Source organism: Ailuropoda melanoleuca, chromosome 4 (genome assembly GCF_002007445.2).
Source record: "Ailuropoda melanoleuca isolate Jingjing chromosome 4, ASM200744v2, whole genome shotgun sequence".
NCBI lineage: Eukaryota > Metazoa > Chordata > Mammalia > Carnivora > Ursidae > Ailuropoda > Ailuropoda melanoleuca.
Genome location: NC_048221.1, coordinates 79,623,526 through 79,642,895, shown reverse-complemented (window position 1 = coordinate 79,642,895; position 19,370 = coordinate 79,623,526). Strand labels below are relative to the sequence as shown.

The 19,370-nt window shown below is 38.3% G+C and overlaps 1 protein-coding gene across 5 annotated transcripts in view; it reads right to left on the bottom strand.

Annotated features, from left to right (window-relative positions):
* The window catches only part of EML6 (EMAP like 6), a 278,507-nt gene that overhangs the window by 98,201 nt on the left and 160,936 nt on the right, over positions 1–19,370 (bottom strand). For all 5 annotated transcript variants that reach the window (XM_034659141.1, XM_019792847.2, XM_034659142.1 and 2 more), the window contains 7 exons: positions 18,625–18,881; positions 16,459–16,671; positions 11,919–12,086; positions 10,743–10,849; positions 7,375–7,493; positions 5,100–5,286; positions 2,911–3,016 (listed from right to left, as the gene is read on the bottom strand). In XM_034659141.1, the coding sequence (XP_034515032.1) occupies positions 2,911–3,016; positions 5,100–5,286; positions 7,375–7,493; positions 10,743–10,849; positions 11,919–12,086; positions 16,459–16,671; positions 18,625–18,881 (1,157 nt within the window). The remainder of the gene's footprint in view (positions 1–2,910; positions 3,017–5,099; positions 5,287–7,374; positions 7,494–10,742; positions 10,850–11,918; positions 12,087–16,458; positions 16,672–18,624; positions 18,882–19,370) is intronic.

Sequence of the window (19,370 nt, the reverse complement as noted above, 5' to 3'; positions counted from 1 at the left end):
AGACAAATGCAATTTTCCACAATCAAAAATAACATGTTTGCTGAACAAATATGGCTCCTCCCCAGTCAGTTATCTGGGCAACAGAGAATATATTATTGAAACTGAAATATCCTTTTTATACAGAGAATATTTCATATCTCAATATTTATTTGCCCTAAGTGGGAATTAGAAGCAGTGATGGAATCAGCTTCCCAACCTCTTTCTAAAGCATCTGGTTTCTCTCCCCATGCAATTGATGTGAGAGGCTGCCTTACGGAGGAAAGATTTCTAAGTTCACTTAATCTCTTCATTTTTCCTTCTTCAAAACTATTAGGCCCAGAGGAGAGAGGACTTTCCAGAAATACAGAGGTCAATTTACTGGGGACCAGCTTATTGCTACTAACTCATCTCTATTCAACGTCTTTAATCAATATTCCTCTAATCCCATCCTTAAAGGCATGCAAGTAACAGACATTAGATGTGTCTTAATTTAAAAACCAAGAAATTAATTCTACGGAAAAAATATTCTAATGATTATTAAATTCAATTTATATTATTCTAAATTTCTTGCCACTCTGCTTATATGTTAATACACATACACATATTTCCAGGGGAAATTAGTGAATAGATGCTATTTTGAGTTGTATTTTTTCTCTTTCACTTAACTTGATACATAGAAATATGTATGAAATACACATAGTCCACATACTTGTCATTTTGAGTTATAGCTTTTATTATATGGTGCCAAATTATCTGGAGTTGTAGTGTCAATTTTTAATGTTGCCAAAAATATGAATATATTAGATTCCCTATAATTTAATACACATTTATGTTTTATTTATTTTTGCCAGTGGGTCTCTTACTACTTTTCTAGAGCATATTTAGTAATATAATTTTTGTATTAAGTATGTGCATATGTATTGGCTAGCGCAGTTAATTTTAGGAAAAGTGCAGCTGAGCTACTGAGGAGTAGAGCCATGAAAAAAAGCAGAAGAAACTCACTCACAACCTTGAAAGAGAATCACTTGAGTTTGAACTCAAATTATGGTTTCCTTTCAGATTTTACTGCTTTCTCAGGGACATACGACACATTAAAACTACAGGCCCATCCAACTTCTGGAAGTTTAGGACTTTGTATTTGCTGTTACTGGGTGCGTTATCCAGGCTTCCCACAGGCAGGTGGCATGCCGACTGCCCTCCCTCCCTCGTACTCAGGCCTTCCCAACCTCACATGCCTGCCAGTGTGGAGTAGGGACTCTTTAGCCTGGAGTTTTACTAGTTCAATAACCACAGAAAGTCTCAGATAACCCCTAATAACGATACAGCAGTTCGGATTTGTACAGTAGTTTACAGTATGTGAGGATATGCTGGTCACAAAAAAATCCCCCCTCACTGCCCCATGTTTCTTCGTAGGTCAAAAAATAAAGAGATCATTTTCACCCAAACATGGTTTACAATGTGAAGTTCTAGTAGTAACAGTGACAGGAGAGACAAAGTGTAGGAGGCAAAACCTCACTCACTCCTTCACAGTTTTGGAGTCGCTTCTGCGTCCGCAGCACTGCCACAGGCGCAGTGGGGAGGAGAGCGACGGGTTCTGCTGGCCGAGCAGGTGATCGTATGAGAAGGGCATGAGTACAAACAGCGACTGTACCACATGGACCCCAACAGGCAGCACAAGAACAATGACTACCACGGGCCAGGGGATGCAGAACAAGGGGCAGGTTATTTCTCCCCGGAAGGTGATCTTAAAGGATGGTAGGACTTGAACGGACACATGAAGCATGAGCAAAGGGACACAGGCAAAAAGAAGGAGAGCCATGCATTCCAGTTCTACAGCTAGGGAGACATAAGGGAACATGAACGGCTAAGTGGGTGGAAACACCGCAAAGGGAGGTTGAGGCCACATCATGGAAGGCCACGAATGTCCAACCGAGGGCTCAGCCCCAAGTCAGCCAACCAAGAGGAATCCACATGGTAGCAATGTAACTTCATTCCCAGAAGACTCCAGAACTGGGTAGGATGGACTGGAGAAAGTGGGAATGGAATCAGAGTCCAGCATGATTACCAGCGCAGAAATGAGAAGGAGTCAGGCTTGAGCGAGGAAAGCAGAGACGGCGACATAGGAAAGAGAATGCCGTTGTGGAGTCACTGAATTTCATGATTAACATTACACACACTGCACTTATTAAACATCTGAATGGAATTTAGAAAAAAAATATAGAATCAATTTTCAGTAGAAAGTTTATAATTTTTTCTACTTATATCTAACTTCTACAATTGGGATTAAATATTCAAGGTGAAAACATCTTTGGTGATTCATTCTCCATTCTAGCTTAAAGAAACGGCCTCACTGTAAAGGAAATTACATTCATCAGTTAGTATTCTAAAAGCACTGTGTTCAAACTTAAATTAAGGAGATGGAAAACCCAGCTCTGTTATTTTCAACATGAAATTTCCAAAACACAAGTGCTGTAAAGTGGCCCTTTGCAGAGAATTTGCAGCCCTCCCTCTAGTTCTTGATATTTTAAATTGCAAGTGCCGTACTCCCACTTACTTGGCGAGATGAAATTGAAATTGATGTTCTGAGTCACTGCCAGACATTTGCAACTAAGACTTTCTACGGCAACAGATGCTCTGGATTTCAAACCGCTCAAACTAATGCAGAGCACAGTGTGAGCTCTGGGTAATGACTTGGGAGAAAGGAAACGAGAAAGGCCAGGAAAGGACGTGTCATCTAAAGGCCACATTTTTCGTGTGAGGTATTCACATGTCTGATTTCCAGTCGGAGACTGGGTAGCTGACACACCAAGGGCTTAGCTCATTATAAACAGAACTAAAGAGGAGGTTGTAAAAACAAAAACAAAACCCGAAAAACCTGGGCCTAAGTAAATGCAGAACCATCAATGACTTCAGTGGGAAACGGATGCTTACCTGAAAAATCGAGCGCACACACGCCTCTCTGGTGTTGTCCTTTCAACAGCGACAAACATTTTAGAGTTTGCGTGTCCCACACGTGAATAGCAGCATCTCTTCCAACCTTAAATAACAGGGCAAGTGTTATTAACTACTTATAAATGTTAACAGGAATGATTTCCACGAGTCATTCTCCGAGCTCCTTTGAGTCAAGCGCTGCTCAGAAATCCAAAACCAAATAATGAATCATGGAACACTACATCAAAAACTAAGGATCTACTGTATGGTGACTAACATAACATAATAAAAAATTATTATTAAAAAAAAAAGAAATCCCAAACCACACATTTGCAAAGTGGGAGACTCTTAGAAATGATCTGGTCTGACGCCATTATTCTCCAGTTGAGAAAACAGAAGCACAAAGAGTCTAACAGGCTCATTCTGGGCATCACACTGGGTGCCAGGACAGCCTAACCTGGCGCATGGCTCCCAGGGAAGGTACTTTAAAACTCCAAATCAAATGTCCACTGTGCTTTTTGAGTTAGTTCGACATTTCTCTCTCTTGCCTTCTCAACTCCACATACAATTCCACTTCTTGGTCACGGAAGTCACCATCTCAATTATTTCACTCATCCCAAGAAGGCCTGGCCCTGCTTCTCCCCTGGGAAATAAGTTTCATGACTTACCTGCTCTTAAGGCAGATTCTCCTTGAGGGGATACAAACTTCTCCCCCACTAATTCCCAACAACAGAAAAAATTTAATAGCAAAGTGGTTTTCCCCACTTAATTGTTAGGGAAAAAAGAACCCTGTTGGGTGTAATGACTATAAAAGAGAAAACGGGACATAAAAGCATGCACATAACGAAGCAGAATCTAGCCAACTCCTACACTGGTGTATGGAGGCCCAGTTACCCCTGGAGTGGCTACTGGTGTATTGATTTGTCACTGGTTTGCCTCTCAGCCATTACAGGAAAGAATGCGGTATCTCCTCAGGGGTTTATGAAAAGAACCAATTTCTGTTCCTTTTTTCAAAGGAAGGTTATTATACTCATGAACCAGGCATCATCTGTTTATAAGGACAATAAAAAGGGGAGGGAGGAGAGTGAAATGTAAAAATGCAAAGTAGTCATCAATTACTTGTAAGAAACTTAACCATGTCAGCTAATTCAGAAGAGATGGTTTAATATACAGTTGGTAGCAAACCAGTATGTCAGTTAATGGCATTTTTCTTTTGAAGGACTATAATTCTTTTACAAATTCTATAAAAAGCCATGGACTTTCCTTCCCCAAAATGCACATTTCTGGGGACTGACTCCCTTCATGTCCTCACTTTCACCACTGATCTCATGAACACGAGGCTATGAATTCTGTGCAAAGACTTCTCTACCACCTACGTTTAGGTCTCAGAATCACTTGTTTCATGTTAATTTCTGACCCTCCTACCACATGTTTTTCCTTGAATTTGCCACTTACATGTTGAGAATCCGTTTAAGTCTTACCTGCAGTTAAAAGCCCATGATAAAACTGAACAAATAAGTAGTCTATACATTGGAAGAAAAGAGTACAAAACTGAAAATACTGTTAACATTACTGCTTTGCCACAAGCTAATAAATCTGAGTTTAATGGATTTTTTGATTATGAAGTTGACTTTATTTCTCTGCAGGCACAAAATGACTGAATACAGGGCTCTGTTTTGAGTAGCTTTTCAATTACAGGTTCAATCCAAAGTTCAGGCATTCCAAAATGGTTCTGATAGAATTTTTTGAAAGGTTAAAATATAAAATGATCAATTAGTCAAAATTCATGGCTTTAAGTTTTACAAAAATAACTGTTCACTAAATGTTTTGCTAGTATTAAAAGATGGTTCATTCATTCAATTTATTGATTACCGAGGATATAGTAAGTACTCGGTATACAGTGATGAAGAAAATATATTAAGACTGCCTTCCTAGAACTTATTTCAGTTTTAGCTAATCCTGTTCATTGATATCATGTCAGATGAAATCCCTCAAGGCTTCCCACAGTGCTGTAATGTCCTGGGTGATGCTCCCACCATCACGACATGACCCAGTCTTCACTGAATCTTCAGCTACATCCCTCATGTTTGTTTGTATCAAGTATTTCTTGAACCAGTATGTAAACTGGGTTCAAAACTAAATCCTCTCTCTTTTTGGCTAGGCCCCCATCTCAGAGGAGAGATATATACCTGTCCGGTGGCCACGTAGTCCTTCACTGGATGGATGGTCAGGCTGAGAATGTCATCATCATGTCCCAGGTACAGCCTCTGGGAGTGTTGCTGTCTGTTGTACACAACAGCAACTGCAGCAATGTGATAGACCACTTCTCCAGCTTGCGTGTAGAATAGATTGTTCCTACAGTCGTAGCCTCTGTAACTGAAGCACAGGTCCAAGAAATGCACAGTAGCTGAATGGACAGTGAGTCAACAGAGCAGGAGGGATGAGAAGGCAAAGCTATCGCAGTGATATGGTCATGCACAAGCAGAACCACGGGTATCTCCAGAGTTGCTTGGGACGGTAATCCTCAACAGGGGTACGAGGATCTCTGAGGGCATGCGAGGACTCACTAAAGGGCAAATGTGCACTGATAATTTTAACAGAATTTGTTTTTAGATCCTCAGCTATTGTATGTGTTCTTAAAAGTGGCCAGTCTGAGAACACACCTGTGAGGAGGTACAGGTTTTCCCTTCCCACCTCCCCTTTCTCTATCACCTTCCTCTCACATTAGAAAGTCATTCCTTTTGTCCACCTAGAATTTTACTAAGGTGTGTTACCCTGGAGCCTCGAACCTTCCAGGAACACCAGAACAAACCCAAGTGTGGATGTTGAAAGTGAACAATTCCAATAACTAGATATGAAGTTCTTTTGTAAGTCAAGTGATTTCCAATACTTTGCTTTTAACAAAATTGAAGAGTGATTTAATTGAATTGTCAAGGGATAGATCATTATATTTTCGTGTGATGTATTAAAATTACAAGATATACCGATCTGTGTTGCAAGAGGAGTTTAAAGAACTGAGTAAGGTTGCTACGATAAAATTGTTTCCTTTCTCGTCTACTTATTTATGTGAATAAGCTTTCTCAGTGCTTGTAACTATTAAAAAACAAAAAAATGGGAATAGAATCAATACTAAACTCTATCACATTCTAGCAGTAATATATGTGTATATATATCTGAACTCTCTGAAAAAAATCTTATTAAAATTGTTTTCCAATAAAATTGTTTATATTTAGTAAGTACTTATTAGAATTTGTGTTTGTATTGGACTGATAAGCTTTGTACTACTAATAGTTGTAACAAAACTTCAATCCAAAAAAGAATGAACACTTAGAGCAGCAATGTCCAATAGAAATATTATGCAAACCATGCAGGGAAGTGAAAATTTTCTACATTAAAAGAGTTAAAAAGAAACAGATGAAATTTATTTTAAGAACATTTAACCCATTGTGTCTAAAATATTATTATGTAATCAATATAAAACATTTTTTAGGTAGGCTCTATGCCCAGCGTGGAGCCTAACGGGGGCTTGAATTCATGACCCTGAGATCAAGACCTGAGTTGAGATCAAGATTCTGACACGTAACTGACTGAGCCACCCAGGCACCCCTCAATATAAAACATTTTAATGAGATATATTACATTCTTTTTTTCATGCTAAGTCTTCAAAATCCAGTGTGTATTTACACCTAAAACACATCTCAATTCAGACTAGCCATATTTCATGTGAACAGTGGCATTAAGTGGATACCATAGTAGATTAGATAACACAAGTTAGACTTAGGATCACAGGGAATTAAATTTAAATTGCACTTATATACATTTCTTTCCTTGCAAAAAGTATGATAGGGTGATCAATAAAAGCCTTTCAAGCATAAAAATACCACATTAGTATCAAATTCTATGGGAGAAGTAGCAGGAATTTTTTTAATTGGTGACAGTGGGAATCAAATATCTATAACATTTAGGTTCCAACTGATCCCCTTAAATGAATGATGTATTTATAAAACACTAGATAATAAATTCTTCACAATCATTTAACCTTACATTGAAAAATTTTAGATGTCAACTTGAAGTGTGGAAGGTTGTACCTTATATTTTTAAAATTCAAAATTATTGTGGGCACATGTGAGCAAAATTGTTTCAAGAAAATACTGTCCTAGGTGGAGCCAGCTAAACAGAGCAGGAGATATGGGGGTAACAGGAACAGGGATGGGGGAGAGAACAGACTGCGGTAACGATGAGCCGCAGAAACATATGCATATGAAGTCAATGAAGCATGAAGAATCTAGACATACACATTGTTATGGCCACAGAACATCACCTGAGACAACCGGACAGAGAATCATGGTTCTAATATTAACTTCAGGTAAATACACACTGGAGAGAAGAGCCAGCTTGAAGTGGGACAGCACCAAGAAGAGGGGACCCAATGGTCTGTTGATAAGGCTGGTGACAGGCACCCACCCATGTATGAACTGGAGTTTCAAGCTGTCCTCAGGAGCCTTTTCTCTTTTGAGGAAGGGCATTGCATGGTTTTTCTCTTTACTTTGTTGCTTTAGCTGAGGTAGATCTTCTTTGTAAACCTTAAAGCATAGCAGAAACATTTAGTTGAGACTCTCCAGGTTTCAAAAATATTAGTATCTTGGCATTCTCAGGAGGTCTTTAACTGCAGGCAATCAAGTTTCTGAGAACATAAGAAGCTAAAAATGGTCACCAGAGACAAAAGTCAGTCATTATATATAATGATAAAGGGGCCAATTCATCAAGAAGATATAACCATTTTAAATACGTACCCAACATCGGAGCACCTAAATATATAAAGCGTATACTAACAGAACTAAAAGGAGAAATAAACATCAGTAGTGTAATAGTTGCAGAAGACGTCACTCTGAACAATGGATAATGACCCAGACAAAGAATCAATAGGAAAATAGCAGATAAAGAACACTGCAGACCAAATAACCTAGCAGACATATCTAGAACATCCCAGCCTTCAGCAGCAGGATATGCGTTCTTCTCAGGATACATCAGACGTTAGGCCACAAAAGAAGTCTCAATAAATTCAAGAAGATAGAAATCACATCACGTATGTTTTCTGGCCACTGTGGTATGAAAGTGGAAATCAGTCACAGGAAGAAAGCTGGAAAATTCGTAAGTATGTGGCAGTTAAACCACACACTTCTGAACAACGAATGGATCAAAGAAGAAATCAAGAAGAAAATTTTAAAAAATATCTTGAGACAAAAGACAATGGAAACACAATATAACAAAACTTACGGGATACAGAAAAAACAGCTCTAAGAGGAAAGTATGTAACTATAAACATATACTTTAAGAAAAAAGAAAACTCTCAGATCAACAACCTAAAAATATACCTCAAGGAATGAGGAAAAAGAACACACTAAGCCCAAAGTTAGCAGAAGGAAGGGAATAATAAAGATTAGAGCAGAAATAAATGAAATAAAGAATAAGACAATAGAAAAGATGAACAAATTAAGAGTTGGTTCTTTGAAAAGATAGACCAAATCAAGTACATAAGACATGAGAATGAAGTTTACTTTCTAATGAACAAAACTACCTTGAAATACCTTTTAAATCTTTGGGATTCGAAATCATCTTGAGTTTAAATAATTCAGAACATATGATAATTTTCCAATAAATAAAGGAAATTCTTCAATAAATTATCAATAAAAATAAAATGTTTTGCTATGATTTCTTCTAGGGTGAGAAATCTCTTGATGATTCTGACATTTGCAAAATGCAGACCTCATGAATCATGGTCATCACTCTTTGGAATTATCTTTGTTCATGATCTCATGCATCTTGACAGATCAGATTCTGAGATTCAGACGAAAGCTCTTGGCCTAACCTAGGACCTAAAATGTGCTGCTGACTCAGAGAACATTTCCTACAATTTAATCTAAATATAAAGTAAGCTGTTTCTCTATCATGTATTCATGCCCTACTACCTAGGGATTTCAATTTAACATAGTCAAGACAAAGTAAATCTATTAATAATTGTTCATCTTCATAAAGGAAAAATTTCATTTGATAAAGCTATGTACCTGAAAAATTATATATCATCATAATAAAGTCTCTGTTTAGGATTTAACTAAAAATCTTTAAAATTAAAAAAAAAAGGAAGTCAGAAGATACCTCATTACTGCTTTGTCTATTGCAGATGCAATGAACTAAGCTTGTAAAAGCTAAAGTTAATTATCCATCTGAGCCCATGATGCTTTTTTCAGCTCATCAAGTACTCAAGAGAACTGAATTCTGGTCTTGGCATTTCTACTGCTGATTTGAACAAGTCTCATAACCTCTGTGGACCTAAAATTTCCATTTGTAGAAGAGAATAAAACTTCCTGCTCAGGAGTAATTCAGCAACAAAATATAATATAAATCAAATAATACAGATGAAAGCTTTAGACAATAAGATGCCGAGGAGAATATATAAATCCTAGGCATGGATTTCAGTATAGTTAAGCCTTTTCATTCTTTTACTAGCACCTTTTTACTAAATACAAAACTCCCAACTAAAGGAAATTGCTTTTTTCCCCCTAAATTTTATGTTCACTTTGCTTTAATTCCATTTCCCCTTGATATCAGGGTATAATATTGTTTAGTGTGTGTGCATATTTCCACAATAATTTCCTTTCAATCCTCACCTTTAGTTTTATTGCATAATACATTGCACAGTCAAGCTGATTTCGTCAAGAAGTTGACCCAAACCATCAGTTGGACTGACTTTGTACTAACTAATATTTCAAACATGGAATCAGTGAGCGATGATTATAGGGTGGAAAAAAAAAGTCATCATCTGGAAATGTTCAGTGCTTACGCAGAGGCAAAGCCAAGCAATACATAGAATGTGCACTTTGGAGAGAAGCCCAGATTCGCATTCTTATCTTAATACTACGGGTGATATGGACGTGGGCAAAGTACTTAACCTCTCAGGTTACCGTGGGATTTGGTGTATGAAAGCACAGGATCTGGCCCTGTAGAGACACGTGATAACACGGCAGTGGCCCCCGGCCTCTATGGAACATTTCCATGGGCAACACTGACAGTTGCTGTGTCTGAAACCTGAAATCTTATTCTCCATGCTCGTGTACAGTGTCTGCTTCATAGACTTTCATGAAATGACGAGGAAGAAAACAGAAAACCTACGGTTATCAACCTTAAAAAGGGGACGAGTCTCCAGATTCCTGTGAAGAATGGCTCTCTTTAACAACTCTCTGTTTAGCACTAAAATGAAGTATTTGTTTTTAAAAAACCGGGACCCAATTTGATTGTAATTGTGCAACTTTTCTACTAGAGGTGATTTCTGACTGGAGAGATCATGTGTATTGTATTTGGGCTTTTACTTTAATTAAATGGATAATGGTCTTCATAATGGTCTGTGTAAGTTAAGAGAGAAAGCAGGACATCAGCTCACTTGTAAACTACCATGGCTCTGGACTACGAATTCTGTAAAGAAAACACATGCTTTCAGGATCTGTTAAGAAAATGAAAAATTCTATAGCTTACTTGCATATTTTTCTGCAAAAAGACATTTTTTAAAGTTGTAGGTGCTAGAGAGACAGAAAACTGTCATGGGTTCAGTTTTAAAATTGGCTACTACCTTCCACTTAAAAAATTTTAATAATGTGAATGGGTAAAGGCCTTACTTTCAATCTGTACTTGAAGACAAGAGGCAGATGATTTTCCTTATTCTTATCTTGATTCTCTTCTGCCTAAGTACCATCCATTTTTAGTGCAATGTCCAAATCCAATGAGATAGACATTCTGGGCTGTAAGGCATTTGTTATGAGGGCTCTCTGCTTACTGACCTGACGATCGTAATTGATTTGAGTTTCTTGCTCAATATCAGAGTCCAATTCCGGCACGTCAGATAAATCCGAATCAGATTCTTCGCTGTAGGAATCAGTGCCACCTTCTGCAGAAACACAACCGTGATAAACAAGCAAAGTTCAGAGACCCAAGAGAGCTTATAAATTTATTTAAAATATTTCCTTTTGTCTAGTAAAGTAAATTTAAAAATCACTATACCACAGTTTTCCTTCGATGTAGGTTCTTAAAACATCTCCCCCCCCCCCATCTTTTGGTTAAGTTCAGGACACTCCTTTCAGGAGCGTTAATAGATAAGGACAATTACCCCTCCCCCACCTGCCCCTGCAAGACTGAGTTCATTTCCACACTTTTAGAAGATCACAAATCTTTGGGTTTTAAATCTTGCTTTGAAAAGAGCAAAACAAAAAACGAAAAGACAGAAAGACAGGAAGGAAGGAAGGAAGGAAGGAAGGAAGGAAGGAAGGAAGGAAGGAAAGAAAAATGAAAAGGGAAAAGAAAAGGTCAGGGAAAGCTTCTACCAAAATGAAGCCTGGATCAAAAGGAAATCCAACTACTTTGTTTAGTAAATATCCTCTTAGCATTTTGCCATGTCTACTAAGTGGCAGTAATTGCCATGATCAAAATCTGCAGAAACTCTCCTAGTGAAAACATTTCCTCACTTGGTTTTAAATTTTCTTACCCGATTATTTCTGCTGGCATCACAGTAAATAGAACAACTATACATCCACTGAAATGGAACACACTGGTCCCAATTGTGGACCATTCTTTGAACTTCATTTTGGAGCCAACTCCTACTCCCAAGGTTACTCTGTCCCCCTGCTGTCTCACCGGGTAGACCCGCCACAGTTATAGTTGTCCTAAAGAGGCTGAAGTGTCTTTGTTCTTGTTATTCTCAAAGGCTAATCCTTCATGTAAACCTTTAACCTTCAACGTGCATCTGGTATAAACAGAATCCTTTGAAGGAAGTTATTCAACAGACTCAAGTGTGTCTGAAAAGTTTTGTTTTTTCTTTTAAATTTTAAATTTTATTATAGGAATGAATTTTTTGAAATTGCTTTAAACTCTTTATCTTCAGGAGAGACGTTAGAACATTCTTTGAAATTTTTGTTGACCCCCCCCCCAAAAAACGCTGAAAAATTACAACTGGTTTTTACCCTGGGGTGCAGTTTCCAGCAGACCATTGCTGACACCTTCTGGAATAAATCTCCACTGGAAAACTGAGTGGTCAGCCCCTCCTGTGCTCAATACCCACTGAAAGTCATGGGACCAGCGGACATTTGTGACATGCGCAGAATGGCCAACATACTTTCTAAATTTGGCTCCTGGAAAGACATTTTTGAGGAGAAGATTAGTAATGGGAAAAAACAGAATTCATGAGTTAAAAAATTCAATTCCTCTTCATGCTGAAAAGTAAAATCCTTAGGTATATTAGAAAATATAATTTTCAGTATTACATACCATAAGAAGCAAATTCTCCCCAAATTCTCTCAATTATTCCAGTATGGATTAAGCTAAAAATGGCCTTAACATTTAAGTCCTGTGGCTAAAGACACATCTGAACCTGTTCCAGATAATGCCTACTGCTTCACTGATTCTGGAAATAAAATGCTTCAGAATGATTATCTTACACATTCTTATTCAAATACAAGACAAGACAGAGAGTCCTTTGCAATAGGGAAACAGAGACTAATTCTGTGGGGAAAAAAAAAGTTAAATTATTGTTCAGGGTCATATGGATGTAGAGCTGGGAGAATTAAATTTTTGTTCCCTTACATGGATTGTTTTTCTCAGTAAACACCATCCCCAGGTAATGAACGCGGAAGGAAAGCTATTTGCACTTACGCTTGTAGCTGAACTACTGAAGTCTCCAGCACACCGCTGGTACAGGGCAGCAAAAAGACAGTCACGGAAACAAGCAGGGGCCATCCTACCACGTGGAGGCCTAGTACTCCAAAGGCTATGGGAGATTTCAGGGGGCCAGCAAGCACTGCATCCCTCCTTCAGAAACACATCCCTCCTGCTACCTACTGCAGGTCCTCTCGTGCAACCTCTCTAATGCGGGAGAAAGCTATCTATTCAACTGAAATGTGTTTCAAATTCAAATACTCATTGGAGAGGTAATGCTTTAAATGTATATGAAGGTGAAAACGACCACACTATTTAAAACACCACCACCAAGCTGCCCCCATCTGAGCACTCTGCTACTGTTTGCTTTCTTTTTCGTCATAGCACTTCTCACCAGACATGTTTACATTTTATTGACTGTGTCCCCTCAGAAGAACAAAAGCTCCATGAGGGCAGGGATTTGTGCTTTTTTTAATTTGTTAATGGACCTCCAGCCTCTAGAACAGCACATTACATATTTATTGAGTAAAGGAAGGCCACGTCCATCTCTTCCCAGGCTTTCCTTAGGCCACTGTCACTTTACAAGGCCTCCCCTTGTTCTCTGAACCACGAGGACGTCTCAGTCCTCTGCCCTCATTTCCTCTCTGGCAGCCCTCTCTCCCATGGCTTTAGGCACTGTTGATATGCCCTCCACTGCCAAATATTTGTCTTCTGGCCCTCAACTCTCTCTGGACTGCTGATGGCCCGTGTGCCATGTCCGCTTGGATGTCTAACAGGTGCCTTAGACGTACCATGAACAACACAGAGAGAGGAGTTCCCCTTCTCCATCTCTTAACCCCATCTCTCTCTCTCTCTCTCTCTCTCACCCTTTTCCTTGCTTACTCTCTCATCTCCATAAATGGTGCTACCATCTACCCTACTGCAAGCCGAAAACTTAGGAGTCACAGTCACCCTTGGTTCCTCTTTCCCTCTAGTCCCACATCCAATCCATCAGCAAGACCTTTAGCTCTACCTTGACACGGTTTCATAACCTCACACTCCCGTGTTCAAATCTGTTCCTAACACCTTTGTCCAAGCCACTTCATCTCTCACCTGGACTTGTGCAAGAAGCTACTTGAGGTTTCCCCTTCCCTAATCCATCCCAAATGATATCTAAGTGGTCTTTTAAAAACTTAGATTGGTCATGTCACTCCTCCATTTTAAGCCCTCAATAGTTTCCCACCACACTTAGAATAAGACCCAAATTTCCAACAGTGGGTACAAGGCCCTTCATGACACAGTCCCCACTGTCCTTTTCCAGCCTCTGAGTACACAATGCTCCCCTCATTCATCACATTCTAGCTACCCTGACCTTTATGTTCCTCTCCTTCATCAAGCTCATCCAAGCTCTACTGAAAGCCAACACTTTTCCCCTCAAGGTCCAGGGTTTATGCAACTCAGGTCTTACAACATCCAGAACACTTATTTTGGGAGGGAGTTCTTCAAGGACTGTGTGAGTACGTGTGTGCCTGTGTGTGTCTGTGTGAAGGATTAATGGGGCAGCAGCACACAAGTTAAACAGGAAAGCCTTCCCTTGGAGAAGGGCTGGTGCCAAGGTAGTAAGATGTGGCAAATGTCAATGAGCAAGGCTTTGAATTTTTACCTCATGGAAGTTTCTGTACAATGATGGTCAAACAGAATGTAGTCTAAATGACATTAGAAGAAATTATCAGTATTGATACTAGTTATTTTAAAAGATTTGAAAACTATCAAAAGGAAATGAGAAAAATTGGCTTAGTGATGTAAAAATAAAAACCATTGCAGGTATTTTCATTAACTGCAGAACATCTGTGTCAGAATACTGTGCAGTGGAATCCTACAGACATTCATTGTAAATGTGTCAATTAATTTGATTGGGAGTTTTATTTAATCACGATGGAAAACTACCATGTCTGCTCAGCCTCCACACTTCTCAGGGTCACTAGCCCCTGCTCATGTTTGGCTGTTACAGGTTCAAAAGTTGGGGGAATACTTGCCACTGGGACTCTGGGCAACAAGTTCCACCAACGGTTACCATTCCTGTCAACAACACTCCTTTCTGAACTCCCCTGCCAAAAGTTCAGGCACAGAAAGGCCACAAAAGTCTGAACATCTCTGAGGCAAATTGCAAAATTTAGAAACCATGTGCCATGAAAAGTAGAACAAGTCAATTTGCTCTGAGAACATGGATACTTCCGCAGACTGCTGAGGTGGTTTTCCTTACTCCCACCACACTATCACTCAGCTGTCAGCCTTCCCTTACTCCGCTGATGTCTCGTGTGTGCCTTCATCTCAGTTTTACATACCAGGGTGTCTCATTCGGACAGACAGCACTGCTCACTGCCCATTTCCCCATTCTCGTCAATAAACCCAAGATGTCCGTTTCCATTCCTATTTTCCAAACCCAAGACCACCCTACAAGGCTTGGTTATACACAGGAAATACCAACTCTCAGTGAGTTAACTTCTTTGCAAGTCCTGACTCTGGAGACCAACAGTATTGCTTCTGGCCCCAGTGATGTTTCTTCTCAATGCCCACTTGCCTGCTGGTTGCCTAACTCACGTTCTGCAAGTACATTGCTCAGTCTAACCCGCTACGCCCTATTACTCAAAAGACCCATCAGGGAGGGGAGAGTGAATTAGGCACGTTGAGGTAATTTTGTGCCTCAAGCATTTTAGAGCAATGGCCATTTTGTCAAGTGTAAATGATGGCAGCTTTGCCATGTGTTTTATGTTCAATTCTCAACCATAACTGCCAGTTAGCTGAAAACGACTTTCTGATGACATTTTTCAATCCCTTCCCTTTCCTAATTTAAAAATCTTTCAAGTGAGCGAGTTTTCAGGCCACAGCATGTCCCTACTGATTACTTTCTGAAGATCAGATTCTCAGGCTGGTGGGGAGTCTCAGAAAAACCTGTGTATGGGCTTTGCCTCAACTTTTTAAGGAAGAAGAAGACAGGGTCATCACATGGCTAATTCAGTCACATTCTACAAAGTGAAGGCGCCACAAACACAGAAGGAACAAGATTTTAACAATAAAACAACAAAATGTGAGAGGAGTTTTTTTGAACCAATCTTCACTCTCAAAAATTTCACCAGTATGTAAATCGGATTTGCAAGATTAGTGCTCCAACAAGGGGTCCGACAACTGTGTCGTCACCAGAACAATCACTTTCAGATTTTATCTTAAATACGTCTAAAAGGATTTTGCTTGGCTTTCCATGTATAAGCACAATTAGCTGTGAAGCATAAAAGAATTTTACTTACAATATTTTAACCTAATATATAATTTAAATTATGAGTGTTTATTTACATAAATAAAAACAAAACTAAGACTTGTTTAAAATGTGAAACATGAAGCCTATGAATCAGAAACTCGCTAGTAATAACTCTGTGAATAAAATCTGCCTTAAATTGGTAAAATCCCATATTTTATTTTATTTTTTTTAAGATTTTTTTAATTTATTATTTATGTGACACAGAGATAGCCAGCGAGAGAGGGAACACAGCAGGGGAGTGGGAGAGGAAGAAGCAGGCTCCTAGCGGAGGAGCCCGATGTGGGACTCGATCCCGAACACCGGGGATACGCCCTGAGCCGAAGGCAGACGCTTAACGACTGTGCTACCCAGGAGCCCCAAATCCCATATTTTAAAATGTCAACAGTAAATGACAAAAACAACACATTTTATCTAAAAGTGTAAAAGAGTAAAAATGAATATAAAGATGAAATGAATAATCTGCAAGAATAGACACCAAGAAAATCAATCTTAATTACACTGCTATACATTCTAGATTAAATCTTAATTCAATGAAATCTCTCTTTTGGCCTTACCTTTCTTGAGACAAGGAAATTTAAACAATTTAACCAGTCCAAAATCATCGCCGGAAACCAACACTGAGCTGTTGTAATTTGCATCCACTGAATTGATGTCAGTGACATCAGTGTACTTTGGCCAAATTCCACTCACTTCAGGGCCTTTCACACAAGTCCAGGAGGCCCAGGGAATCCCTTTGATGTCTTCTTTACTTGTTAAAGGCTTCCCAGCTGAAAATTATTGATACATAGTAACATAATGTTACATTTAAATAAAAAGCATATTCTAATTTACTTATTCATTTTTCTTATAGAGGTTTATGGAAGTCTTTATTTTTTTTTACTTTTTTTTTTTTTAAAAACTTCTATAAAGCAGGGAACCTAAAGATTCTAATCTCTTTACCCAATTTGTGATTTGTTTTCTTCCAGCATGGTTTAAAGAGAGTGCCTGATCAAAACTCAGATATGGAGATGAGAAAGAAAATGATCATTGGACTTAATATCTGAAACTACTATACAGATAGTATGATTTGTATTATTGATGAAATGACTTGGATGAAAAAATATATTATCATATTTATTCACCAACAGTTTGCCAGGTTTTTAAAAAATTTATTCTCAACTTCTACTTTTCATAATTCAAAGAGCCACAGAAGTGATTTTTTAAAACTTAGGCTCCAAAAATTTATGTAAACATTTAATGGATATTACATAAATTTAAAAGCATTAGACAATGAAAATCCACCAAATTTTGATGAAGTAAATGTAAGTGGTTAGGGAAAAGAGTATTGACAGTTGTGCCTGGTAACTTCTCAAATGTCTGGCACGATTCCCATTTGTGCCAGAAGCTGGTGAGAGAGGTCACCCAGGGGCACACGCAGGCAGAAACACACAGATACAGAACTGAAAGGCCATACACAGTTTTAAAATTCAAAATCAAGACAATTTAGCGTACTACGTCATAGTTTCTTCTTCAAAAATAAATAAACAAATGTTTTCAAATGAAGAATCTGGGAGAATAGATGTTCTTACACGTTACCGGTGTGCTGTCAAACTGGCATGCAGAAATTCTGGACTGTGACAGCATCACATAAAAATTCATGAAGATGACCATGAAGAGTTGACAGAACATGGTCTGTAACCCAACACTCCCCCTTGGAAAACACAGTTCAAGAAAGTCACTCAGGAGAGGAAATCCCCCCATATGAAGATATTTGGAGATGCACCATCTGTACCAGCAAAGAAACTAGAAATAAGTAAGCCTAAATATACACTAACAGGAGAACAAGAAAGCAAACTGATATCATCACTGAGCAGGACGTTACTTTGTTATTGTAAAAAATAAACATGTATTCCATATTTTTTCACATATGGAAAATATATATGAAATAATTTCAAGCAAAGAAAGTAGACACCCAGGAATATGTACCTGGTGCTGGTATGCTGAGGAAGTTGACAGGGCAGAGGCTCTTTAAAAAGCCATAGTTACACTAGATGGTATATATTATTTTCCAGTAAAAAATTAATTTTTCAAGAAAAATTTTAAGATAAAATATTATTTGATGGCAAGATTCATATTAAAATTTTCCTCTTATATTAAAAAATAGTCAAAGATTACAATACAGAAATTTATCTTTTATTTCTGCCATTTTATACTACAAACTAAATGTCACTAAATGTTATAGAAGTCTGATGAGTCTCTTCTAAGAGGATAGCGGAGGTGACAAATAAGAACTGTACTTTTTAAATCCCAATTAGCATATTTCACCAAATATCATAAAGGCTTCCAATTATGAAGAACACAAGTTTTGGACTAAAACCATCATAGCAAATGAGGACCGTGATCCTCAATTATGTAGCACTTTTGGGCATTTTCCTAGGATTTCCTTCCTTTCAGTGATCTTCCGGCATCCTCTATAACTTCTAGCTATGTATCCTTTGCCCATCATAACCACTCAAGTATTTCTGTCCACTTTGTGCCTCAAGATCTCTTTCACTGCGCAGCGATTTTTTATCTTAATATGTTCCAATTTATCAGTCTTTTCTTTAAGAGTTTGAGATCGGGGGGGGGGTCGTGTTTCTGAGAACATTCCTTGCCCTGAGATATGATGACATTCTTAAATATTTGCTGCATGTGGTTCAGAGTTTGAATTTTCACAAACATCCAACGCCTGCAGGACTTACACGGCATCTTGTAGAACAGGCGTTCTCCTGCGCCATCGTTGGTCTGCAAGTATTTGCTATCCAAAGACCAGTCAATATGTGTGATGAAACTAAGGGACTTGCTGCATTCTCCAATTTTCTTATACCGCTGGGCAACGGCATACACGTCCACTGGGCCGTCATTGGATCCCACCGCGAGGTAAGAGCCATCTGGAGAAAATTTCATTTCATGAATGACTTCTTTTCGATCTTTGATATGAACCACTTCTGTCATATCTCTATAAGAATAAAAAGCAGCAATAAAAAGTGATAAGCAGCAAATCTAGAAATAGGAACCCCAAGCTATGTCTTAAAATTTGTATGGCAGAGAAAAAATTGTTTCAAAAGGGAGAAAACACTTACAGGAATGAAAGGATTAACTTTTGAAAAAAGATATAAAATACTCTGTTGAGTTTCTGGCCATTTTAGACAAAATTAACCAACATGTGAAATATTTGGGGCTTCCAAAATAAAAACCACCAAAAAATGTAATTGAAATGCCTATTTGCTTTCATGGTTAATTATGTATTATCTTCCCCTAAAACTTTTTGCCTTGAAAAATTGGGGTTAGTAAAATTGTTTTAAAAACACGTCCTGGAGAAAGGTAAACTACGTCAAGGTTACTTTTTTAATATTAAATTCTTATGTAGTTATTTAATTTTCACTGTGAAATCTCAACAATTCATACATGAGATCACCCAGATTTTGTATCCCTTCCGATAAGATTC